Genomic DNA, 27,372 nt, shown 5'->3' on the forward strand with positions numbered 1-27,372 from the left:
CTGCAGCTCGGATACTTGGAGGAGAACCCGGACCAGAAGGGTTTGTTCCCGTCTTCCTTCGTCCAGCTGCTCTCTGACTGAGCCCAACCCGGACCCAGACCAGGAACCGGACTAGAAGCAGACCCGAGGGAGCAGAAACTGGACCAGCACATGACCAGACCTGGTCTGTTCTGGACTACGTTAAACTTCGGTTCCTGGTTCTGTTCTGGTACCTGGAAACTGTCCTGAGGGTCCAGCCTCCCTGTTAGTTAATGCCCTGGTTACCATGGAAACGTAATGAAAACCTGTGGAAGGAACAGTCTGAGGCTGGTTTTTCCAAAACCTTTATTTAAAGCAGGAGACGGAACATTATTTTGAAAGGGAGAGGGAGGAACCACTTCCTGTGATGTTTTGAAAGGCACAAAGCCAGCTGCTGCTCTCCAGCTTCCCCTCAAAGTCACGGCCACGCTGGCGCCAAAGCACAAAGGATTCTGGGATTCTGCAGACCAAAGCTCAACATTCAGGTTAAAAACGGCGTTTTTCCTAAAGATCTTCATGCAGTCGGAGACGATAACATCTCAGAGAGGATTCAGCAAATTCTAACACTTTTGGAGAAGTTCTCCTGGATCCGTGTCAGTCCACCAGAACTTCCCTCCCAGCCGCAGGTCAGAAACCCAACAAGGTTCTGGTTTCAAAATAAAACTGGTTCTTTCATAAAAAAACAGATTTTAAAAATGAGACGGTTGCAGAAGGTTCTGCAGGAATCTGCAGAAACAAACCGGGTCGAACCAGCAGCATCTCTCCTTGCGGCGCCGCTCTTCTGCACAGAAAGGTCCAACAGCGACTCGGTCTGGGTCACCCATGGTTCCAACCGCGGGTTTGAATCCCTCTTACAGACGGCAGAGGTGCCTGGACGTTCCTGCAGCGGGATTCTCATGTTTGCCCCCCCCCCCCGTCAGCTGGGGCGGGGCTCCGTTTGGCTTCCTGTCATTTTCCGGGTTCCGGAACCTTTCAGAATAAAGCTGGTCTCTCTGGAGGGACTCGTAAACATTTCCTGAAAGTTTGGCTTAAAAGTCAGAAGAACGTCTCCTGCAAAGAAAGAATGCAGAAACGGCGTGGTTGTTCCCCTCGGAGCCAGGCTCCGTGTGGTCAGTCCCAGCAGACGCCTCTTCATCACTGGCGTCAGCTGATGAAGCTGCGTCTTCAGTCCAGCATGCAGTCGGTCCCCGGCTGGGCCCTGCGGGGGCGGGGCCTCAGGAGGCGGGGCAGTGGTGGTGTTAGCGGTGCAGAGTGATCTTGCCCTCTATGGCGAGCTGTTGGATGATCTCGGTTTCAAAGTCGGCGTTATGGACCCCCGTCTTCCTGAAGGCGCCGGCGTGCCGGTTCTTCTCCCAGTAGTGGTGCCAGTTCCCCTCCCGGTCAGCGCCGTACCCGAACACGGACACCTGAAGAGGGAGTCGCGTTAGGCGGGAAACTCTGACACGTGGGAGGAAGAGCGCCCCCTGCTGACCTGATCGCAGACGTGCAGAGCGAAGACGATGGCCAGCATGCCGGTGGACGGGTATCGGCCGTGGTGCTCGGTCCACCGGTCATGGACGTACTTGAAGAAGGCCGGATTCACCACCAGCACCTGCACGGACAACAGCGCCCTCATGTATTCAAGCAGCAGGGGGGCTTACAGGAAGCCACGCCCCCAACGCAGCGACCAAATGGGCCGCAGGGAAAGAGGCGAGTGATGAAGCTCTGACCTTGTCTTTGTCGGCCTGGATCCGCTCCTTCACCCTCATGTAGGTCCTGGAAACACAAACAGGAAACACATTTCCATTTCCTGTTTGCTCTGACCCGTCTGTGCTTTGATGTTCAAACGCTGAACAGCTCGGAGGTTCGATTCCCTCCAGGGAGGAAGAAGAGGTCACCGAATGACCCGAGTCTACGGTTCTGTTATGGAATGATACCAAATAAAATCCATAGAAAAACCTGTAACCCTATCCTAGGCACTTTACCATTGGGAGTTGGGTCATCTACACCCACTAGACAGTGGGGTCATCTAGACCCACTAGACAGTGCTCTGAACCTTTTTTCTTCAATGATTTGTGATCTTCACTGGTGTCCATGGATTACATGAAATCTTTCCACCTTTATCCACCTTTGTCATGGTAGGGAGAACACCTCAATGGAAGGGGGGGGGGGGTCATCTAAAATAGCACAAGGGTTAAGTGGAACGCTGGTTACCCCCCCCCCCCCCCCCACGGGGGTTGGGAGGAGGGGTGTAGTGACGTATACATGTGTAGCACTTTACCACCTTCCTCGAAGGCCGAAAGCACTCAGTTACAGTTACATTCATGCACACACACTGACACACATATACACACAAACAATCATACACACTGACACACAATCACTTACACAATCACACACACACAATCACACGCACTGACACACACACATACACTCACACACACATACACAATCATACACACTGACACATTCTCACACGCACTGACACACACACATACACTCACACACACATACACAATCATACACACTGACACATTCTCACACACACACACACACAATCACACGCACTGACACACAAACCCTCACACACACATACACAATCACACCCGTACACACACACACACACTGACACACAATCACTTACACAATCACACACAAACACTCACACACATTGACACACAATCACTAACACAATCACACACACTGACACACAAACACTCACACACACTGTCACACAATCACTCACACAATCACACACACACAAACACAGACACACAATTACACACACTGACACACAATCACTCACACACACTGACACACAAACACTCACACAATCACACACACTGACACACAAACAATCACACACTGACACACAAACACACTGACACACAAACACTCACACACACTGTCACACAATCACTCACACAATCACACACACACACAAACACAGACACACAATTACACACACTGACACACAATCACACACACACACACAAACACTTACAAACGCAGACACACAATCCCACACACTGACACACAATCACACACACACAAACACTCACACACACTGACACACAATCAGTCACACGATCACACACTGACACACAAACACTCACACAATCACACACACTGACACACAAACACTCACACAATCACACACTGACACATAAACACTCACACACACTGACACACAAACACTCACACAATCACACACACTGACACACAAACACTCACACAATCACACCGACACACAAACACTCACACACAAACACACTGACACACAAACACTCACACACACACAAACACTCACAAACACAGACACACAATTACACACACTGACACACAATCACACACACACACACACTGACACACAAACACAGACACACTATCCCACACACTGACACAATCACACACACACTGACACACAAACACTCACACAATCACGCACACTGACACACAAACATTCACACAATCACACACACTGACACACAAACACTCACACAATCACACACTGACACACAAACACACTGACACACAAACACTCACACAATCACACACTGACACACAAACACTCACAAACACAGACACACAATTACACACACTGACACACAATCACACACACACACTGACACACAAACACTTACAAACACAGACACACAATCCCACACACTGACACACAATCACACACACACAAACACTCACACAAACTGACACACAAACACTCACACAATCACACACATTGACACACAAACACACAGACACACAAACACTCACACACACTGTCACACAATCACTCACACAATCACACACACACAAACACTTACAAACACAGACACACAATTACACACACTGACACGACACACAATCACACACACACACTGACACACAAACACTTACAAACACAGACACACAATCCCACACACTGACACACAATTACACACACACAAGCACTCACACAATCACACACTGACACATAAACACTCACACACACTGACACACAGACACTCACACGATCACACACACTGACACACAAACACTCACCAAATCACACACACTGACACACAAACACTCACAAAAACAGACACACAATCACACACACTGACACACAATCAGTCACACAATCACACACACACTGACACACAAACACTCACACAATCAAACACACTGACACACAAACACTCACACATACACTCACAAACACAGACACACGATTACACACACTGACACACAATCACACACACACTGACACACACACACTCACACAATCACACACACTGACACACAAACACTCACACACAAACACACTGACACACAATCACTCACACACACACACACACTTACAAACACAGACACACACACTGACACACAAACACTCACACACACACACATACACAAACACTCACACACACACACAAACAGTCACACACACACACACTGACACACAAACACTCACAATCACACACACTGACACACAAAGAATCACACACTGACACACAAACACTCACACAATCACACACACTGACACACAATCAGTCACACAATCACACACACACTGACACACACACACTCACACAATCAAACACACTGACACACAAACACTCACACATACACTCACAAACACAGACACACGATTACACACACTGACACACAATCACACACACACTGACACACACACACTCACACAATCACACACACTGACACACAAACACTCACACACAAACACACTGACACACAATCACTCACACACACACACACACACAAACACTTACAAACACAGACACACACACTGACACACAAACACTCACACACACACACATACACAAACAGTCACACACACACACAAACAGTCACACACACACACACTGACACACAAACACTCACAATCACACACACTGACACACAAAGACTCACACACACACACACTGACACACACACACTCACACAATCACACACACTGACACACAAACACACACACACACACACACACACTGACACACACACACACTCACACAATCACACCCACTGACACACAAACACACACACACACACACACTGACACACAGATGGCGGCTGCCAAACTCTGGCGCCCCCCTTCCTCCAGAGGTAATGTGGGATTCAGTGTCTTGCCACATGGGCAAGGCGGGAATCAAACTTCAATCTTCCGACCCCCCTACCGCTGCTCCACGGCCGTCCTGTGGATCTATCCAGCAGCTACCTGTGCGGGTTACCTGTACCTGCAGGTGGAGCCAAAGGTCTCAAATAACTTAACTTCCTTTAAGGTTTGGGAGCAGAACTGTTTGATCAAAGTCTCCTGATGGCCTGGAGCTCCTGGTCTCCATGGATACCAGACAACCACCCTCTTATTGTCAGCTGTAAACCCAACCGATCTCTGAATGGTCAAAGCCGGCGCTCAAACCCGCTGCGTTTTACGTTTTGATGTGACCAGTGGACAGCGCGCTGGTTAGCCACTCCAGGTCTCTGAGCTTGAAGGGCAGCAGGACGAGGCTGACGCCGCCGTCCACGTCCACGGCGCTCTCCGGGTACAGGAAATGATGAGTGGTCCGATTCCCCACATCCTTCTCAAACCCCCGAGTCAGCGCCTTGTTCATCCTGAAAGCAGGAGGGGGAGGGGGGTCAGAACGCTGCACGGCGGCTGCGGCGGTGTTCTGACGTACGCACCGGATCACAAAGCTGTGGGAATCGATCCGCTCGCCGTGGCCGGACTCACGCAGGTTCCCAGAGTTGCCAACAACTGCACAACTGCGACAGCGAGAACGGAGGGGCTTGGTGTCCAGGCTGGGGGGGGAAATGACCTGGAACATCTGTGACATCACGTCCTCTAAAGTCACGTCCCCCCCCGACCGCTGCAGACCCTGAAGAGACAGCAGAGCAAAATCAGGAAGAACCGGGTTTATGTGGAGCCAAAGACCCCCCCCCATCAGAAACAGAAGTTCTGGTCTTTCTCCAGCTGTGCCCCCCCCCCTCAGCTATGGGGGCCCGTTCCAGCCCCTTCCCAATCTGTTAATGGACTCGGCCTGGAGCCAAAAGATGTCTGTAGAAACCGAACGGATCCAGGTTTGATGCCAAACTTGTGGGCGTGGCCACTGCGGCGCATTCCTCTGTGATGCATCTGATGCAGTAGAGTGTGTGTGTGTGTGTGGGGGGGGCTCTTTTTCTGCTTCAGCCCTGAACCCTAAACCTCCATCCAGGAGTCCACGTCCATCCTGGAGGATGCTGGGAAAATGACTACAGCTGGGGAGGAGGCGGAGTTTCGTCAGAACAACCAGGAATTGTCTTCATTTGAAAACACTAAAGTCAAGTTTTTTCATCATTTTAAAAGAAGACGTTCAGGAGATTAAAAAGAAAAGACAGGAAAACAAGGAGGTGCAGCAGGAGGTGAAGGAGGAGGTGAGAAAGGTCAAAGAAAGGTCATATGAAGACTTGTATGTTTGGACACAAAGGAGGGACAGGTGTATCTGTACAGGTGAGTGAGAGGAACTGAGATGAAGGACGAGCAGCAGGTTGGGATGAAATGTGGCGACTGATGGAAGAGGAGCGCAGAAGAAGAGGAGCATGCTGAGGAGCAGGAAGTAGCAAAGATCAGTGAGGAAGGAGAAGACAAAGAGTGAAAAGGCCGGTGGTCCAGAGAACCACCTGTGGAGGTCTGGAGGAGCAGAGGGAGGAGCAGCGGTTTAGAGGAGGAGCAGCGGTTTAGAGGAGGAGCAGCGGTTAGAGGAGGAGGTCTGGAGGAGCAGAGGGAGGAGCAGTGGTTTAGAGGAGGAGCAGCGGTTTCGAGGAGGAGCAGCGGTTTAGAGGAGGAGCAGCGGTTAGAGGAGGAGGTCTGGAGGACTAGAGGGAGGAGCAGTGGTTTAGAGGAGGAGGTCTGGAGGAGCAGAGGGAGGAGCAGCGGTTTAGAGGAGGAGGTCTGGAGGAGCAGAGGGAGGAGCAGCGGTTTAGAGGAGGAGGTCTGGAGGAGCAGAGGGAGGAGCAGCGGTTTAGAGGAGGAGGTCTGGAGGAGCAGAGGGAGGAGCAGCGGTTTAGAGGAGGAGCAGCGGTTTAGAGGAGGAGCAGCGGTTAGAGGAGGAGGTCTGGAGGAGCAGAGGGAGGAGCAGTGGTTTAGAGGAGGAGCAGCGGTTTCGAGGAGGAGCAGCGGTTAGAGGAGGAGCAGCGGTTTAGAGGAGGAGCAGCGGTTGGAGGAGGAGGTCTGGAGGAGCAGAGGGAGGAGCAGCGGTTTAGAGGGGGAGGTCTGGAGGAGCAGAGGGAGGAGCAGCGGTTTAGAGGAGGAGGTCTGGAGGAGCAGAGGGAGGAGCAGCGGTTTAGAGGAGGAGGTCTGGAGGAGCAGAGGGAGGAGCAGTGGTTTAGAGGAGGAGCAGCGGTTTAGAGGAGGAGCAGCGGTTTAGAGGAGGAGCAGCGGTTAGAGGAGGAGGTCTGGAGGAGCAGAGGGAGGAGCAGCGGTTTAGAGGAGGAGGTCTGGAGGAGCAGAGGGAGGAGCAGCGGTTTAGAGGAGGAGGTCTGGAGGAGCAGAGGGAGGAGCAGCGGTTTAGAGGAGGAGGTCTGGAGGAGCAGAGGGAGGAGCAGCGGTTTAGAGGAGGAGCAGCGGTTTAGAGGAGGAGCAGCGGTTAGAGGAGGAGGTCTGGAGGAGCAGAGGGAGGAGCAGTGGTTTAGAGGAGGAGCAGCGGTTTCGAGGAGGAGCAGCGGTTAGAGGAGGAGCAGCGGTTTAGAGGAGGAGCAGCGGTTGGAGGAGGAGGTCTGGAGGAGCAGAGGGAGGAGCAGCGGTTTAGAGGGGGAGGTCTGGAGGAGCAGAGGGAGGAGCAGCGGTTTAGAGGAGGAGGTCTGGAGGAGCAGAGGGAGGAGCAGCGGTTTAGAGGAGGAGGTCTGGAGGAGCAGAGGGAGGAGCAGCGGTTTAGAGGAGGAGGTCTGGAGGAGCAGAGGGAGGAGCAGTGGTTTAGAGGAGGAGCAGCGGTTTAGAGGAGGAGCAGCGGTTAGAGGAGGAGGTCTGGAGGAGCAGAGGGAGGAGCAGTGGTTTAGAGGAGGAGGTCTGGAGGAGCAGAGGGAGGAGCAGCGGTTTAGAGGAGGAGGTCTGGAGGAGCAGAGGGAGGAGCAGCGGTTTAGAGGAGGAGGTCTGGAGGAGCAGAGGGAGGAGCAGCGGTTTAGAGGAGGAGCAGCGGTTTAGAGGAGGAGCAGCGGTTCAGAGGAGGAAGTCTGGAGGAGCAGAGGGAGGAGCAGTGGTTTAGAGGAGGAGCAGCGGTTTAGAGGAGGAGCAGCGGTTTAGAGGAGGAGCAGCGGTTAGAGGAGGAGGTCTGGAGGAGCAGAGGGAGGAGCAGTGGTTTAGAGGAGGAGGTCTGGAGGAGCAGAGGGAGGAGCAGTGGTTTAGAGGAGGAGGTCTGGAGGAGCAGAGGGAGGAGCAGCGGTTTAGAGGAGGAGCAGCGGTTTAGAGGAGGAGGTCTGGAGGAGCAGAGGGAGGAGCAGCGGTTTAGAGGAGGAGGTCTGGAGGAGCAGAGGGAGGAGCAGTGGTTTAGAGGAGGAGCAGCGGTTTAGAGGAGGAGCAGCGGTTAGAGGAGGAGGTCTGGAGGAGCAGAGGGAGGAGCAGTGGTTTAGAGGAGGAGGTCTGGAGGAGCAGAGGGAGGAGCAGCGGTTTAGAGGAGGAGGTCTGGAGGAGCAGAGGGAGGAGCAGCGGTTTAGAGGAGGAGGTCTGGAGGAGCAGAGGGAGGAGCAGTGGTTTAGAGGAGGAGCAGCGGTTTAGAGGAGGAGCAGTGGTTAGAGGAGGAGGTCTGGAGGAGCAGAGGGAGGAGCAGTGGTTTAGAGGAGGAGGTCTGGAGGAGCAGAGGGAGGAGCAGTCGTTTAGAGGAGGAGGTCTGGAGGAGCAGAGGGAGGAGCAGCGGTTTAGAGGAGGAGCAGCGGTTTAGAGGAGGAGCAGCGGTTAGAGGAGGAGGTCTGGAGGAGCAGAGGGAGGAGCAGTCGTTTAGAGGAGGAGGTCTGGAGGAGCAGAGGGAGGAGCAGCAGTTTAGAGGAGGAGGTCTGGAGGAGCAGAGGGAGGAGCAGTCGTTTAGAGGAGGAGCAGCGGTTTAGAGGAGGAGGTCTGGAGGAGCAGAGGGAGGAGCAGCAGTTTAGAGGAGGAGGTCTGGAGGAGCAGAGGGAGGAGCAGCGGTTTAGAGGAGGAGGTCTGGAGGAGCAGAGGGAGGAGCAGTGGTTTAGAGGAGGAGGTCTGGAGGAGCAGAGGGAGGAGCAGCGGTTTAGAGGAGGAGGTCTGGAGGAGCAGAGGGAGGAGCAGTGGTTCAGAGGAGGAGCAGCGGTTTAGAGGAGGAGGTCTGGAGGAGCAGAGGGAGGAGCAGCAGTTTAGAGGAGGAGGTCTGGAGGAGCAGAGGGAGGAGCAGCGGTTTAGAGGAGGAGGTCTGGAGGAGCAGAGGGAGGAGCAGTGGTTTAGAGGAGGAGCAGTGGTTTAGAGGAGGAGCAGTGGTTAGAGGAGGAGGTCTGGAGGAGCAGAGGGAGGAGCAGAGGGAGGAGCAGCGGTTTAGAGGAGGAGGTCTGGAGGAGCAGAGGGAGGAGCAGCAGTTAGAGGAGGAGGTCTGGAGGAGCAGAGGGAGGAGCAGCGGTTTAGAGGAGGAGGGGAACGATGTTTAGGACATGGAGGACTGTTCTGTGGCTGAAGCAGAGCAGGAGCAGTTAGGTTGTTGAGTGTGGAGATGCCAGCAAAAACCAAAGAGGAGGTTCATGAAGGAGGAGGACATGAAGGAGGAGCATAGATGGAAGCAGGTGATTCACTGTGGGCCTCACCAGCCACCACTGCAGGGCTGCAGGTTCAACGCCGCTGATGTTTTCTGCGAGGAGGGGCTCCTGTTTGGGGTCGTAACGTTTCCTGAACCAGTCGGAACCCCCCAGCTCTGAAACGCAGGAACCCGAGCAACCGCACTGCCTGAAAAGGAGGAGAGCAGGAGGAGTCATGAAGTAAAACACATAGGAGAGCAGGAGGAGGCAGGCAGGAGTCGAGGAGGAAGAGATGAAGGAGAGCAGGAGGACTCAGGGGTTCAGAGCTGGACCAGGGGTCACTGACCTCTGCTGGTTCTGGACATAGAGGACAGGTTGGTCTTTGGTGGCGTTGTCCTCCTTTTCCTTCTGTTGTTCCTCCTGTTCGGCCAGAATTTTTATGGGGGGGTTGAGCTTCATGATGGCGGGAGGCTCCGTGGGTTTGATCTCTGCAAACAAAATCATAAATGTTGGTGAAGACCTCTGAACCACAGCTGATCTTTAGAAACTTGTAGTACAGAGCCACAGATGTAAAGAACATGGAGAACATGGAGAACAAAGACATGGAGAACATGGAGAACATGGAGAACAAAGACATGGAGAACATGGAGAACATGAAGAACAAAGACATGGAGAACATGGAGAACATGAAGAACAAAGACATGGAGAACATGGAGAACATGTCGATCACCAGTTTAAAGGTGTGTTCCACTCAACTGTCTATCAAAGGAGAACATCTCTCTGAAGGAGGTTCTGATGTCAGTTTTTTCATCACCAGTTTGATTCTTACCAAAGTTCGTGCTGATGGGCGGAGCCTGGGTGATGGGCGGGGCCATCAGCATGGGCAGGAAGTGCCGTCTGTGGATGCTCTGGCTTGCGAGCATTAGGAGGAGGACGGCGGCGACCAGGACAGCGGCACACAGCTTCCTCCTCAGCAACATGGCTACAGGGCGGGCTTTGCGGCGGGGGGCGGGGCCTCGGACTGCAGTCAGCTGACCAGTGCGACCAGCTGCTGTCATCTGAATGTTTCGTTGAGCGCAGAGACCTCTTCCCTCACTTTCACCTCCATGAAGCCCTCCTGCTGCTGGTGGTCCGGACCTGCAGCCAGAAGACGGAGATGCTTCAGAACCAACAGAACCCCACGTTCCTGATCACCCGTGAGGATCTCCGACACCGGTTTGATGGACACTCCCCATGGCCAGAGCACTGGCTCCCCCAGGACTGGGCTCGGCCTGACTGAGCAAAAGGCCCTCTGGTCAGCTGGAACAGGTCCAGCACGGACTCTGGACCTTCAGGATCCTGAGGACCATCCCGTCTCCTGGTGACCTTCTAGCTCTGCTCCATACGGAGCGTCCTAACTCACAGCTTTGGCGGCGTGACGTTCACCACAGCGGTTCAGCGGCTCCACACACACCCAGAGGGGTCCTCAAAGACCATCACATGATCAGTTTTTACCCCATCAGGGGGCAACAGAAGACCAGCAGAGCCTGGAGCTAATAAAAACAGCCACAAGAACTTCTGATTCTGATCTAACATGAAGGATAAAGTCTCTTTGGTCCAGAAACATCTGGAACTACAGAGGTTCATCAGCTCCAGCAGTCTTCATGGGTTCTCGTGTTCTTCAGAGGGAAACATCTGAGCTGAAGGTCAAAGGTTAACCTTTGCTGCCCAGCTTTAGAAACACTACAACATTAGTGGGGCGTTCCACTGGAGACACAATTCTGAAGGTAGTTTTGTTGAAGTAGAACAGATTCATGTTGGGTTGGGGTCTGAGCCAGTTCATCATTTGAACACCAAACTACAAACTACCTGATTGTTGTAGTTGAGTGGAAATGAGAAGATCCACTGAAGCGTTTCCAGGACAATCAAACACAGACTCACGACACTGCGTCACTGGCAGTTATAAACGCCTCATAAAGCCATAACTCCTTATCCGTGTGCCAGGTGGTGACCGTGTTAGAGTTCATAAACAGTAGACGCCCCAACTGGAACAGCAGGTCCAGATAAGAATGGAGTGGTCTCTAATCTGATTCCCAGGATCACCAACATCTGGATTCTGTAAGTGAGAAGAACGGGACAGAGGTCTTCCTCCATGAACGTTCTTAAAGGGGTTTTGTTTCTCCCGGCTTGACTTGGAGTCATTGATATCTATGCTAACATCTAAGCTCAAAGCGGGTCCAAAGGACTCAATGCGACCCGCCCAGCAGTGAAGCCTCCAGAAAGTTTTCATGGGGGTGGCTGGTGGGGGGCCACTTTAAATCTTGGAGCGGCACAAAAAAAAACCATGAGCTATGTTTTTAAAATTGATTCTACTAAAGGTATAAAACAGCCTTTAGAAAACCAACAGAAAGTTAAATGTCTACTGATATATTTTTGATTTCTTGGGGTGTTCGGCTCTTGACTGGGAGATTTCTATAATGGACAACAAGGAAATGAGTTGTTCTGAAATAAAGATAATAATACCCTTCCATGGTCATTATTAATCATATCTGTAGACTTTTCTATTCAGGCTAATAAACATAAACAGATTTATTATCAGGGTCACCTGTTGGTCCAGGAACAGGTGGAGCCCCTCATGCTGAGTTCTGCCTTGTTTCTCTGACCGATGATGCTGACTGTCCCTCATCAGATGCCGTCTCATCTTTGTCTTCCTCATTCTCTTCAGTCATTCATGCTGCTCGGTCTCATCTTCCTCCTCTTCCTCACTACTCCTCTGTTGCTCCCCTACCATCTCTTTCATTCCTTCTGCTGGACTTTTCTTCTTAAAATAAGAATTTTTGTTGAATTTCTCTTCATTCTCTGAAAATTGACATTCACAAGCATCAACTAATGAGTTTAGGGAACTCGCCTTTGCTCCTGCTCCTACACCTGGCTGTGGATCCTGTCTCCGGCTCGACTCGCGCCTTTGACTGTCCCCACAACCACAGCTGGATGAAGCTCGTCTGCTGGACTTTTATATATGTAGTTGTAGATTTAGATAAGTTAATTCTTCTCTAAGAGTTCTGGTAAATCGCCTGTCCGTCCTGGGGGAGGATCCCTCCTTCATGTGGACACCCCTGAGGTTTCTTCGTTTTTTCCGGAATCCGTTTTTTTTGGGAGTTTTTCCTTACCGCGAAGGGGGGTCTAAGGGCAGGGATGCCAGTATAGCTTAGTCAGTTTGTTAGTTCATTTTAGTATTTTTCTATTGAACTCTTTGTATTCGTGATCCTTTTGAGTTCATGTTTTACTTCGAAGCCCATCGAGACGACTGTTGTTGTGATTTTGGGCTATACAAATAAAATTGAATTGAATTGAATTGAACTCTGTGGAAACAGGACAAAAACACATCAGAACCTCATTTTCCCGCCTTAAATCTTTAGTTTGCTCAATGCTGCAGAAAAAGATTAAGTGAAGAACGATATTGAGTTGGCTCCGCCCACAGATCACCACTGTTTCAATCAAAGGACTGGGAGGTTGAATCTACAGACAAAGAAGACCAAACTCTGCACCCGTGACTGTTGATGAGACAGACCATCAAAGGAACATAAGTCAGACCAAATCCCAAACTATAAAAGCAGGAAAGCCTGAGTCTGAAAGAGTGAGAAAGATGTGTTGTTACCAGAGGGCATGGGGGGGGCACTGAGACGGAAAAGGAAGATCTGAGCGTGCAGACAGCGTCAGTCCAGGCTAGGGGCGGGGCTTTGATTTGTAGATAGAAAGCAGGGGCCTCATTTCTAAAACTTTGCGTAGGATTTGCGTCAGAAGTGGTGTACGGATGAAACATAGGACGTGCGTACGCACAGAAATATTTGGATTTATTAAACCTATCCTACGGACTTTTCCCTTAATAAATCCCAATCAATTCTAAATGTAGCGCAGCTTTTGCGGCTTCGCTGTCTAAAGATGCGTTCACTCCGAATTCTTCCATTTGCCACATCCTCTAAGAGCGCCAGATCAGCCATTGTGCGTCATTACGCATTGTGATGGGGCATTTTATTTCCCTCCATTTAATTACATCTGACAAGCTACAGATGTCGGTAATAATCCACGTGGAAATGGGAAATTGATCAGCAAATGTAATTTCTTGTTGCTTTCTGAATGGTTGAGACATACGCCATACATTGTTTTATCAAAAATAAAACAAACTAAAGGCATATGCATGAATACCATAATTCTGTAGCTTATGAAGAAATGTTTTACTATGAAAACAACTTTCCCTAGTGGACAATTAGTACATCTCTCTCTATCTATCTATCTATCTGTCCATCTATCTATCTGTCCATCTATCTATCTGTCCATCTATCTATCTATCTATCTATCTATCTATCTATCTATCTATCTATAGCTGCTCCTCCAGACGGACACATTGACGAGAATATCAGTTGTGTACATTATTTCGTTCTGTTAACTATATTATTTATGAGGATGAATTGCACAACATGCCAATATTGCAGAACATATTTCACTTTTCTTTCTGCAAATAAGTGTTCATTTGAATTTCTGTTGTAATTTTCGTTTGATTTTTTTATTTGTTTCACTGCTGATTGATCAAACGGGTGTTGGTGTAGCTGTTAATTGTCAGACTTGCTTTGTGAAGTCTTCATGTTATTTCTGAGAGGCAGTATTGTCATTTTCACTTTCACGTGTTTCTTCCATCTGCCGACGGTGTCGCCGTTTCTCCTTTCACCCGTTTTTGTGCGTACGCCTGGGTCAGAGCTGGAAGGACCGCACATTTTCCCCTCAAGTTTGCTTTTTATAAATCTCAACTATTGCGTAGAGAGTGGCCTACGCCTTCTTTTGTGCGTACGCAACCTTTAGAAATGAGGCCCCTGGTCCTTGAGTAAAAAGAAAAATACACAATTGAGGTCAACATAAACGCACAACAACCTGCAGACTCTTATTGGAAGTAAACGTTGAAATGAATCCATTGTTTTTCCCTAGAAAACTGAGGTAGATGGCGCCTTCCCAATTGCCTGCTGGAGTATTTAAAGGCTGTGCTGTGAGGAGAACCTCGGCCACGCCCACAAGTCAGAACAGCTGATCCCAAAAACGTTGAAAGATGTGCTCTGCAAATGAACACGTGAAAACACAAAGTCAATATTTTAACTCAAAGAAATGCGAGTTTTTTGCACATCCAAAACAAAGATAATCTGAATGTCTTTTAATAACCGATAAAGGTCAAAAGCTTTACATTTGTTACATATAGGAGAATACTCTCCCTTCATTTATTGTATACTTTGTTTATCTAAATGTAAAGTAAGTTCAGGACTTGTAGGTTTAAAACATTTCAAATAAATGAAGTCATTTCTAATGCAGGTTTCACTCCTCCTCAGCTGGACTGAGGTTTGGTGGGAGGAAAACTGCATTCTGGGACGCTTATCGCACATTCCTGAAAGGTCAGTGCTCTCAGCTACCGTCCAGCTCCACGGGGAGGGGTGAACATTCTGCTGGAATCGGCTGTAGGCATTGATGATTACTCACTGCAAAGGTTAAACAGAAAGATCCCTCCAAAACAACAATGTACATATGAGGTAAATGGCGTATACTCTGTAGCTCTTTCTACCTTTCTTGAAGGCCCAAAGGGTTTTACAGTCCCATTCACGCCCTGATGGCGGCTCCGCCACCGACCGCTGGCGCCAGCTCAACTAAATGAACCAAACTAACGATGTGGTTTGTTGTTCTTAAAAAAGGTTTTCACTGCTTTGACACGTGTGTGTGTGTGTGTGTGTGGGGGGGGGGGGGGGGGGGGGGGGTATCTTGACGGTTTCCTGTGACGTCATTTCCGGGTGAGCTATTCCCAGTGTTAGTCGTGTGTGACTGCTGTCCTCTTGTTTGCCATTAGCCTTACTACTATTGCTTACTCTAAGGGTTATCTGGGTTAATATTCACATCTAGTACCTTTTATTAGCGAATTCACCACTGTTAAACCGCTTGCTGTTCACTTTTCTCATTTTGCTAAATAAACCAATTCTCTTTACCTAAACACCGCTAGCCTTAGCTTAAAACCTGGCATGGCCACCACTCCTTCCGCCTCTCCTCCTCTCTCCTGCCCCATGTGCCATATGTTTAGTGATGATCCTGCCTCCTTTAGTGAAAATAGCGGTAGTTGTGTTAAGTGTAGTCTTGTGTTAGACTTGGAGGCCAGGCTGGAGCAGTTAGAAGCGCGGCTCCGCACAGTGGAAGCTAAGCCGGCTAGCCAGGTCGTTACTCGTAGCGCGGGCCGCGCTACCAGGGCTAACTTAGCTAGCACCCCAGCGCCCTCCCAACAGCCGGGAGACAGTCAGGGGTTTGTACCGGTTGGGAGGAAACATAGTGCTAAACGCAAAAACTTAGAGCACCCGAGACTCCACGTTAGTAATAGGTTCTCCCCCCTCGGCGACACACCCGCTGAACACTCAACTCTGGTTATAGGCTCTTCTGAAGTTAGAAACGTGGAGCTCCCAGCGGCTACAGTCAGGTGTTATCCGGGGGCCAGAGTTGGTGACATCGAGGGGAACCTTAGGATGTTAGCTCAGAGTAAGTCCAGGTTCCGTCGAGTCGTGATTCACGCAGGCGGTAATGATGCCCGACGGAGACAGTCAGAGGTGGTTAAGTTAAACGTAGCTTCGGTGTGTAAACTGGCTAAGACGATGTCCGACACTGTAATTTTCTCTGGTCCCCTGCCGAACTTAGTCAGTGATGAAATGTACAGCCGCTTTTCATCATTTAACCGCTGGCTTTCTAGATGGTGCCCAGAAAACGGCGTTGGTTTTGTGGATAACTGGAGCGCGTTTTGGGGGAAGCCCGGTCTCATGCGGAGAGACGGCGTCCATCCTACTCTGGACGGTGCCGCTCTTCTTTCTAGAAACATTTCTGCTAGCCTTAGTCTGTTAACCTGACAATCCAGAGACGAGACCCGGGCGCAGAGCAGCAGTGTAAAACGCTCCTCTGAGCCTCCCTTAGGGTTAGTGCCGGTGCAAAACCCATGCAGGGAAAGTCAAGCAGGTCCTAGCTTTAGCTTATGTGCTGAAAGACAAATGAAAGGAGCGCGTCATAGAAACCTTAAAGTGACAGACAGCAGTTCTCACAAGCAGAATTATGTCATTAAATGCGGTTTATTAAACATTCGATCCATTTCCTCCAAGTCCCTCTTAGTCAATGAGTTAATCATTGATAACAACCTCAGTCTTTTAGCCTTAGAAACTTGGCTCCAACAGGATGACTATGTTAGATTGAATGAAGCAACCCCCCCCACTTATGCTAACTATCAGAAATCCAGGATTTCAGGTAAAGGAGGTGGTTTGGCAGTAATATCACAGTCTAGCTTACTTCTCAGCCCTAAAGTTAAAAATGCTTATAATTCATTTGAAAGCATCATATTGTCTTTAAGTCACCCAAACAGGAAAACTCCAAAACCTGTTTTACTCATAATTATTTATCGCCCCCCCGGCCCATATTCAGAATTTTTAACTGAGTTTTCCGACTTCCTATCGACTATTGTCTTAGATTCTGATCAAACTATAATATTAGGGGATTTTAATATTCATGTTGATGACCCCAGTGACTGCCTAGGAAAGGCTTTTGCAGCTTTATTAGATGATGTTGGTTTCACCCAAAGTGTGAATGAACCCACTCACTGTCATAAGCACACCCTGGACCTTGTTCTAACCCATGGGATAGAGATCAGCCAGCTGAGTGTCCTTCCTCTTAACCCCATCATTTCTGATCACTTTCTGATTACCTTCCAGTTTACACTGGAACATCCTTCTGTCCCAGTGAATAAGAAACAGCTTAGAAGAACCTTAACTGACCGTTCTGTGTCTGAGTTTAAACACACAGTTCAGCCAGTACTTAGTGATATTCTGAGAAAATACTCTGAGACCAGCTCCCATATTATCAGTCCTAATATAAATGACCACTTTGTTAATGATGCTTTACAAGCCCTCAGGAGTACACTCCATGTTGTTGCCCCCTTGAAACCTAAGTTCGTCAGACAAAACCGAGTAGCACCGTGGTTTAACGCTGAAACTCGTTCTCTTAAACAAGAAACCCGTAAGTTGGAAAGAGAATGGCGCCGCTCCGGTTCAGAGCAGTCTCTGAATACCTGGAAACATAGCCTTTTAAATTATAAAAAAGCTCTGCGTAGAGCTAGAAGCCAGTACTATTCAACCTTAATATCAGAGAATGGAAACAATCCAAGATTTCTTTTTAGTACTATTGCTAGATTAACTCGCAGTCAGAGCTCAGTAGAACCACATGTTCCTGTTTCTCTCAGCTCTGATGATTTTCTTACATTTTTCGATAGTAAAATCTCAAATATTAGACATAAGTTAAATCAAGTTATTCCTACTATCAGCCCAGAACAGGCTGAAGCGGTAGAAATGGAGGCATCCATAGAAACCTCTGTAACATTAGACTGCTTCACTGCTGTGGATCAAGCGGAAATAACATCAATTATTACGTCCTCCAAATCCTCAACGTGTCTGTTAGACCCAATTCCCACTAGACTTTTTAAAGAAACTTTTCCCCTAATTAATGATCCCATATTAACAATGATAAATACCTCTCTGGAAACGGGTTACGTGCCACAGTCTTTTAAATATGCAGTTGTTAAACCTCTTCTGAAAAAGCCCAGTTTGGATCCTAGCATCAACTATGGAGTCCCACAGGGCTCAGTCTTGGGACCGATCCTGTTTACGCTTTATATGCTACCCCTAGGAAACATAATCAGGAAACACAGCATTAATTTTCATTGTTATGCCGACGATACGCAGTTGTATTTATCCATGAAGCCTGACCAGAATGACCAGATAGAGAAACTGAACGCCTGCATCAGTGACATCAAGACCTGGATGACAATTAATTACCTCCTCTTGAACCCAGAAAAAACTGAGGTCATTATACTAGGTCCTAAAAACCTCAGAGATGCTCTGTCTGCTCAGATAGTCTCCCTGGATGGCATAAGTATAGCCCCCAATTCCACAGTTAGAAACCTTGGGGTTTTATTTGACCAGGATTTATCATTTAAGGCTCACATATCTCAGGCATGTAGAACTGCCTTTTTTCACCTGCGGAATATTGCTAAGATCAGAAATATACTTTCTAAGAGTGATGCTGAAAAACTCATCCATGCATTTGTTACGTCCAGGCTGGATTACTGTAACTCCTTGTTAGCAGCGTGTCCTAAGAGTTCCTTAAGAAGTCTCCAGCTTGTTCAGAACGCAGCAGCTAGATTGTTAGCTGGAACTAGCAGAAGAGATCATATCACTCCTGTGTTAGTTTCACTTCACTGGATCCCAGTTGATCCTAGAATCAAGTTCAAGATCCTCCTGTTAACCTAGAAGGCCTTACATGGACTGGCCCCGTCCTATATTAAGGACCTCATAGTCCCTTACCATCCAATGAGAACACTTCACTCACTAAATGCAGGACTGCTTGTGGTTCCCAGAATTAGTCAAAGTACGGTTGGAGGTAGAGCGTTTAGCCACCAAGCCCCTGTTTTATGGAATAAACTCCCAGCTCATGGAAGAGAGGCCGACTCAGTTTCTACATTCAAAGTTACACTGAAAACATTCCTCTTTGGACAGGCTTATTGTCAGACTAGTTAGTATTCAGAGATTATTTAACTTAATGTTAATTTGTTTAAATTAAACTTAATAATAACTATTTCTTTTAAAAGGCTGCTAGAAGTTGAAGCTGGGGTAACTATGGTACACTGGGGTTCTGTCCTCTTTCCTTTTTTACTTCTACCCTTCCTCTCTTCTCTATTCTTGATCATAATTCATCATTTAGTTCTCCATGCCTCTGTTTGGTGCAGTGATTCATGTATTGTCCCTCTTTTCCTCTCCCCTCCTGGGGAGTGTGAGTGCTTCCAGACTCCAGTTGTTTCATCCGTGCTCCTGTTCCTGACCGTTTACCTCGCCTTTGCTCCTGCTCCTACACCTGGCTGTGGATCCTGCCTCTGGCTCGACTCGCGCCTTTGACTGTCCCGATAACCACGGCTGGATGAAGCTCGTCTGCTGGACTTTTATATATGTAGTTGTAGATTTAGATAAGTTAATTCTTCTCTAAGAGTTCTGGTAAATCGCCTGTCCGTCCTGGGGGAAGATCCCTCCTTCATGTGGGCACCCCTGAGGTTTCTTCGTTTTTTCCGGAATTCGGTTTTTTTGGGAGTTTTTCCTTACCGCGAAGGGGGGTCTAAGGGCAGGGATGCCAGTATAGCTTAGTCAGTTTGTTAGTTCATTTTAGTATTTTTCTAATGAACTCTTTGTATTCCTGATCCTTTTGATTTCATGTTTTACTTCGAAGCCCATCGAGACGACTGTTGTTGTGATTTTGGGCTATACAAATAAAATTGAATTTAATTGATCTTGAAGTTGTATCTCTTCAACACCAGAGCTGTAGCTCCAGCGCTGATGTCCTTTCAGTTACCGTAGCTCTTCAACCGTTTACGCAAATGCAGTCATTCCAACGGATTCTGAAGCGGAGAAAAGCAGTTTGAGTCTCAGTTTACGTCACCTACGTAATGGTTGAAGAGTTTGGGTATTTCAAATAGCCTGTCATTTCCTGTCACTGTGTTGAAGGGTTAGGGCACACAGTTGACTTAATCTACTTGTTCCACTTGAATCAAAAATCCTAATTTCATCCTGAAAGTTCCTCTGCAAAACTCTCTGCATGCGTAAAACCAAGAGATCCATCCATCTGTTGCTTCACACCTGTTCTCCAGCAGCTCCTCTGGGTCCAGTCACAAATGTTCCTACCCTTCCAATACAAGGTCCAGGGGCCTCATTTCTAAAGGTTGCGTACGCACAAAAGAAGGCGTACGCCACTCTTTACGCAATAGTTGAGATTTATAAAAAGCAAACTTGAGGGGAAAATGTGCGGTCCTTCACGCTCTGACCCAGGCGTACGCACAAAAACGGGTGAAATGAGAAACGGCGACACCGTCGGCAGATGGAAGAAACACGTGAAAGTGAAAATGACAATACTGCCTCTCAGAAATAACATGAAGACTTCACAAAGCAAGTCTTACAATTAACAGCTACACCAACACCCGTTTGATCGATCAGCAGTGAAACAAATAAAAAAATCAAACGAAAATTAAAACAGAAATTCAAATGAACACTTATTTGCAAAAAGAAAAGTGAAATATGTTCTGCAATATTGGCATGTTGTGCAATTCATCCTCATAAATAATATAGTTAACAGAACGAAATAATGTACAAAACTGATATTCTCGTTAATGTGTCCGTCTGGCGGAGCAGATATAGGTGCGGGCGTGCGGACGGACGGACGGACATATTAATTCTCCACTGGAGAAAGTTGTTTTCATATTAAAATATTTCTTCATAAGCTACAGAATTATGGTATTCATGCATATGCCTTTAGTTTGTTTTATTTTTGATAAAACAATGTATGGCGTATGTCTCAACCATTCAGAAAGCAACAAGAAATTACATTTGCTGATCAATTTCCCATTTCCACGTGGATTATTACCGACATCTGTAGCTTGTCAGATGTAATTAAATGGAGGGAAATAAAATGCCCCATCACAATGCGTAATGACGCACAATGGCTGATCTGGCGCTCTTAGAAGATGTGGCAAATGGAAGAATTCGGAGTGAACGCATCTTTAGACAGCAAGAAGACTTGCTGGCAAACGAGGATGAGTGGCTGATGAGCCGGTTCCGACTTCCTCCAGCCGTCCTGTTGGACCTCTGTGGGCTTTTGGGGGGGTGTCACCCGGTGCATCTGGCGCGTCGGCGTCCCCCTGCGCCTCAGTCACCACTCCACTTAATAGGGATTCCCCAATTCTTGCCGCTTGTCTGTCATCAAGAGGGGTCAGCTCCGGTGCCCCCCCCGTGGCAGACACACTCTGGCGATGCAGCGCCAGACGTTTTTTTGCCTCGACTTTGATGTCCGACCATTTCTTTTTTATTTAACCACGGTCCGAGGTTGTGAGGCTGCAGCATTAACAGCGTCTGCCGCCGTCTGCCACTCACGTGCCTTTTTGGCATTAGTAATGCCCACACTGTGCCCTCCAAACAACATTTTTCTCCTCTTTTCCACCTCACCAACGATAACTTCTACTTCACATTGAGTGAAGTTACGTTTTTTTGATTTCCTCTCTGTGTTGCCATGGTTTCCCAATCAATGAATATTCATTTGTGGGCGTTTCACGGACTATTTATGGGCAACTATGGGCGTGTCATGAAGCCGCAAAAGCTGCATTTAGAATTGGTTGTGATTTATTAAGGGAAAGATGCGTAGGATGTGCGTGCGCACGGTTTTAGAAATACGAATATTTCTGTGCGTACGCACGTCCTATGTTTCATCCGTGCGCCACTTCTGACGCAAATGCTACGCAAAGTTTTAGAAATGAGGCCCCAGGTCTTGTGTTCAGTCCCGTCTTCAGTCTTCTGAGTTTGTTTTTGGTTGGATCAGCCTGATCTTCTGTTTCCTCACTGGGTCCATTTATTTCTCTGTCAATGTTACGTTTTGCAGAGTTGATTCTTTTAAGGGCCTGTAGGTACCAAAGGGTTGGACACACCTTCTCATTCAAAGAGTTTTCTTTATCTTCACCACTATGAAAATTATAGATTCACACTGAAGGCATCAAAACTATGAATTAACACATGTGGAATTATATACACAACAAAATAGTGAAACTGAAAATCTGTCATATTGTAGGTTCTTCATAGTAGCCACCTTTAGCTTTGATTACTGCTTTCACACTCTTGTCATTCTCTTGATGAGCTTCCAGACAGTCACCTGAAATGTTTTTCACCTCACAGGTGTGTCCTGTCAGGTTTAATAAGTGGGATTTCTTGCCTTATAAATGGGGTTGGGACCATCAGTTGTGTTGTGCAGAAGTCAGGTGGATAAACAGCTGATAGTCCCACTGAATAGACTGTTAGAATTTGGATTATGGCAAGAAAAAAGCAGCTAACTACAGAAAAACGAGTGGACATCATTACCTTAAGAAATGAAGGTCAGTCAGTCCCAAAAATTGGGAAAACTTTGAAAGTGTCCCCAAGTGCAGTCCCAAAAACCATCAAGCTCTACAAAGAAACTGGCTCACATGCAGACCCCCCCCAGGAAAGGAAGACCAAGAGTCTCCTCTGCTGCAGAGGATGAGTTCATCGAGTCAGCAGCCTCAGAAATGGCAGCTTAACAGCAGCTCAGATTAGAGAGCAGGTCAATGGAACACAGAGTTCTAGCAGCAGACACATCTCTACAACTGTTCAAAGGAGACTGTGTCAATCAGGCCTTCATGCTAGAATATCTGCTAGGAAACCACTGCTAAAGAAAGGCAACAAGCAGAAGAGACTTGTTTGGACTAAAGAACACAAGGAATGGACATCAGACCATGGAAATCTGGGCTTTGGTCTGATGAGTCCAAATGGAGATTTATGGTTCCAACCACCGTGTCTCTGTGCCACGCAGAAAAGGTAAAGGGATGGACTCTACATGCCTGGTTCCCACCGTGAAGCATGGAGGAGGAGGTGTGATGGTGTGGGGGGGCTTTGCTGGTGACACTGTTGGGGATTTATTCCAAATTGAAGGCAGACTGAACCAGCATGGCTACCACAGCATCTAGCATCATAGGCATGCTATTCCATCCAGTTTGGGTTTAGTTGGACCATCATTTCTTTTTCATCAGGACAATGACCCCAAACACACCTCCAGGCTGTGGAAGGGCTGTTTGACCAAGAAGGAGAGTGATGACCAGATGACCTGGCCTCCACAGTCACCTGAACCCAATCCAGATGGTTTGGGGTGAGCTGGACCGCAGAGTGAAGGCAAAAGGGCCAACAAGCGCTAAGCATTCTGGGAACTCCTTCAAGACTGTTGGAAGACCATTTCAGGTGAGGACCTCTAGAAGCTCATCAGGAGAATGACAAGAGTGTGAAAGCAGGAATCAAAGCTAAAGGTGGCTACTATGAAGAACCTACAACATGACAGATTTGCAGTTTTTTCACACTTTTTTGTTATGTATATAATTCCACAACGGATGAAATTTAGCTCCTGTGCTAACTCTGGCATATTTATGTTAAAGCAGCTGCTGAAACATTGTTTAATATGCACTATCCTAATTCAAATAAATAAAAAATAAACATGTGTTAATTCATAGTTTTGATGCCTTCAGTGTGAATCTATAATTTTCATAGTGGTGAAGATAAAGAAAACTCTTTGAATGAGAAGGTGTGTCCAAACTTTTGGTCTGAACTGTATATCTATAGTCCAAACCACCACATGCAGTGGTGGACAGAATAGTTGGTTCCCCTCAGTTAAAGTCATCAATGTTCACTGACATGACTTGAAACGTTCAAAAGTAACAATTAATTAAAATGTATTGAAAATTAAATCATCAAAATCAGCCATTACTTTAGAGTTGTTGATTAACAGAATTATTTAAAAAAACAAACTAATGAAATAGGGCTGGACTAAAGTGACGGTCACCATAACTTCATATTTTGTTGCCCAACCTTTTGAGGCAATCACTGCAATGAAACAGTTTCTGTATTTGTCAATGAGCCTTCTGCACCTGTCCACAGGTATTTTGGCCTATTTTCACTATTTGTCTCCCTTTAAATAGGCAGACTGACTGATTCTGGGTTTGAAAACAGCTGTGATGTCAATCAAAGGACAAACCTGAGTCCATCATGACCCCCTGGACAATTAGTTCAGTCTTTTATGTCCAGCCCTATTTTATTAGTTTGATTTTTAAAATAATTCTGTTAATCAACAACTCTAAAGTAATGGCTGATTTGGATGATTTAATTTTCAATAAGTTTTAATTAATTGTTACTTTTGAATGTTTCAAGTCATTTCAGTGAACATTGAGGACTTTAACTGAGGGGAACCAACTATTTAGTCCTCCACTGTCAGAAACTGCTGGACCCTCAGGGTCCCAGGACTCTGGATGAGGACCTGAGGTTGGAGGAGAAACCACACGGGGGCGGCTTTTATAGATCTATGATTTTGAAATAAAAATTAGATCACACACACATGCACACACACACAGACTCACACACACACACACACCCAGACTCACACACACATGCACACACACCCAGACTCACACACACATGCACACTAGGGTTGTGCCGATGGACGATATCATCGTCCATCGTGATGGGTGACTGACATCCCGATGGAGAGACACCATCGTGATGCCACGCCCCCGCCACGTTGCGCGTCGACACCATAAGCCGCGGTTACATGTACAAAATATCTTGATGGGATCAATGGTTGGATTAGAATCCAACCGTGTACATGGGCCCAGAAAAAAGTTTTCAGATTATAAAAACGTTCACTAAGGTCACACTTTCCGTCGGAATAAATCATTCGCACATGCGCAGTAGGGTTTGAAAAACGGAAGGATATAAACTCCGCCGAGCGGCTTTTTTTTTCCAAACTTTATTGAATGTAACAATTCAATACAAAACAATGTTAAACAGCGCCGAGCGGCTATATACATTGACATGTCAGCTCGGTAATATACGAGATGATCTTCTAAACGTGCTTTTAATAATGTTACGGTTATTATGAAACACCTGTTCGCTCATCATTTGAATTTGTGGTCAGTGCTTTTTCTGAACGAAGCCAGGATTAGCAGTATGCTAACACGGGCTAACAACATTAGCTTTGGGTGGTGCTGCTTGCTGGCTGCACGTAAACGTGGGAATAACATCAGCCTTTATTTAATCGGGACACGACTGGAAACACAAATCCGCGTGATTGTTTGAATGTTTTCTAAGGACTGAGCGACATTTCTGCTTTGAAGCTCAAACCGCTGTGTGTGCTGACGATCCGAGCTGTGCTCAGACACACACTTTTAGACCCGGTTCTTCTACTAGCGGACTACTTCTTTTCTATTTTGTTTGTTATTTTTTTTGTTAAAGTCACTTCCCTCAGTTTATACTGGATCATCGCGGATTAGTCATCAGTTGGGAAATAAAATGAAAAAAGCAAAAAAACGAATAGCAGTTATAAGAACGAAAAATGTAAAAATACACCCCCCCCCCCCCCCGACGATGTCATCGTCCATCCCGATGGTTGACAGCAAACATCGTCAACGGCCAATTTAAGGGACATCGCCCAACCCTAATGCACACCCAGACTCACACACACATGCACACACACCCAGACTCACACACACAAACACACAGCCAGCCTCTATAATTGTGTCTGCTAAACACAGACTGGGCTGCAGCTATAATTATGTTCAGAGTTCTAGACCCGGTTTCCAGGTTTCAGTCTCTGGCGTCAAAGCGGACTCGTGATCCTGAGCAGGACTCCTACAGAACCTTCAGAACAATGAACCCAAAGGAGGTGCAGTGGCAGATGATGGACGACAGAGGTTCCTCCACAGAAACCCAAAGGTTCGGTTCCGGATCCAGACCTTCAGTAACTGATGAGGATGAGACAAAGGAAGAAGAGCAGCGGCTCATCCGGCCTCCAGAACCTTTGAGAGGGGAAACCGCCTCCACAGCGGACATGATCAGAACCTGACCTCTGGATCTGTTCGGGATCCAGTTCCCATCAGAACCTCAGAGCCAGACATGGGTTCTCCTGCCCGTTCCAGTCCAGAGAACAAGAACCCCCTCTGCCCCCCCCCAGCTGAAACTTTCAAGTCACCCCCTCCAGCATCTTTCTTGTCTCGTGCACGCGCTCTGTACAGACCCGCGGGAACGTCTCCGTCATGGAAACCGCGGTTCGGCCTCAGTTGGACGTGGAGTTAGAACCGAACCGAACCCAACTTTCTGCAGACTTGACACCCCCTCCCAGCGTTTAACGGGCTGGAGTCACGAGACTCTGGGGCGTCTGCCCCCCCGGACTTCTTATCAGCCCCCCTCCCTCCAGACACACGGAGCGCAGAAGAAAGCCCCCCCCCCCCCCCCCCCGCCCCCCCGCAGGAAGTTCACCAAGTAGTTGGCGGAGTCTCCTCCGGTATGCGGACACGTTCCCGCGCGCAGGAACCGGAACCGGAGCGCGGTCCGAGCGGTCTGTAGCGGGGCTCTTACCGGGAGCGGCGGCGGACGCGGCCGGAGTCTCCGCTGGACTTCCACCCACTCAGGCCGCTAGGCGCCAGACACAGGCTCCGCCCACGAGGGGCGTGGCCACAGAGCTCCTTTTCCCTTTCTGCTGCCGTTTCTCGAGACCTGCTTCCTGTCATGTCTGCTCATGCGTCTGTCTGCGGGGGGGAAGACTGCACGGCCCCCGGAAGTGGGGGCAAAGGTCAACCTGGGGGGTCTGAACTTTAGGAGGGAGTTAGTCTGCAGGAGGAGAAGCATTTCTGACAGGAAAAGAACCAGAACTCTGTTGTTTCTTTTCAGGCTTTAACCTTTTCATAATGATCTTAATGTCACATCAGAGCGTCTGAATGTTCTGACATGACCCGGTTCTGCTCTCGGAGCGTCTGAATGTTCTGACAGGACCCGGTTCTGCTCTCGGAGCGTCTGAATGTTCTGACAGGACCCGGTTCTGCTCTCAGAGCGTCTGAATGTTCTGACATGACCCGGTTCTGCTCTAAGAGCGTCTGAATGTTCTGACATGACCCGGTTCTGCTCTCAGAGCGTCTGAATGTTCTGACATGACCCGGTTCTGCTCTAAGAGCGTCTGAATGTTCTGACATGACCCGGTTCTGCTCTCAGAGCGTCTGAATGT

At 48.0% G+C, this 27,372-nt stretch overlaps 2 protein-coding genes across 9 annotated transcripts in view; one reads left to right on the forward strand and one right to left on the reverse strand.

Annotated features, from left to right (window-relative positions):
• unm_sa1614 (un-named sa1614) overlaps nt 1–1,959 on the forward strand; it is a 51,965-nt gene extending 50,006 nt beyond the window's left edge. For all 5 annotated transcript variants that reach the window (XM_078947871.1, XM_078947868.1, XM_078947869.1 and 2 more), the window contains one exon: nt 7–1,959. In XM_078947871.1, the coding sequence (XP_078803997.1) occupies nt 7–81 (75 nt within the window). In that variant the 3' untranslated portion in view covers nt 82–1,959. The remainder of the gene's footprint in view (nt 1–6) is intronic.
• On the reverse strand, nt 308–26,905 carry st3gal8 (ST3 beta-galactoside alpha-2,3-sialyltransferase 8). Of its 4 annotated transcripts, none has more exons than XM_078946694.1 (9): nt 26,730–26,905; nt 10,532–10,839; nt 10,049–10,190; nt 9,772–9,910; nt 5,677–5,870; nt 5,428–5,607; nt 1,728–1,773; nt 1,490–1,609; nt 308–1,424 (listed from the first exon to the last, which is right to left on the reverse strand). In XM_078946694.1, exons 1-9 carry the CDS (start codon nt 26,879–26,881, stop codon nt 1,257–1,259), a joined length of 1,449 nt encoding a protein of 482 aa, XP_078802820.1. In that variant the 5' UTR covers nt 26,882–26,905; the 3' UTR covers nt 308–1,256.
• Between the last annotated feature and the right edge of the window lie 467 nt (nt 26,906–27,372).

Source organism: Oryzias latipes, chromosome 5, assembly GCF_053564925.1.
Source record: "Oryzias latipes strain Hd-rR chromosome 5, Olatipes_Hd-rR_3.1".
NCBI classification, from domain to species: domain Eukaryota; kingdom Metazoa; phylum Chordata; class Actinopteri; order Beloniformes; family Adrianichthyidae; genus Oryzias; species Oryzias latipes.

Bases quoted from the DNA above. Each gene is read 5' to 3' on its own strand.
- st3gal8 (XM_078946694.1), bottom strand. From the start codon at position 26,881: ATGACAGGAAGCAGGTCTCGAGAAACGGCAGCAGAAAGGGAAAAGGAG. The intron at 5,608-5,676 runs GTGCGTACGTCA...TCCTGCTTTCAG, and splicing joins TCCCACAGCTTTGTGATCCG to GATGAACAAGGCGCTGACTC. The intron at 1,610-1,727 runs GTCAGAGCTTCA...TTGTCCGTGCAG, and splicing joins TCCAGGCCGACAAAGACAAG to GTGCTGGTGGTGAATCCGGC.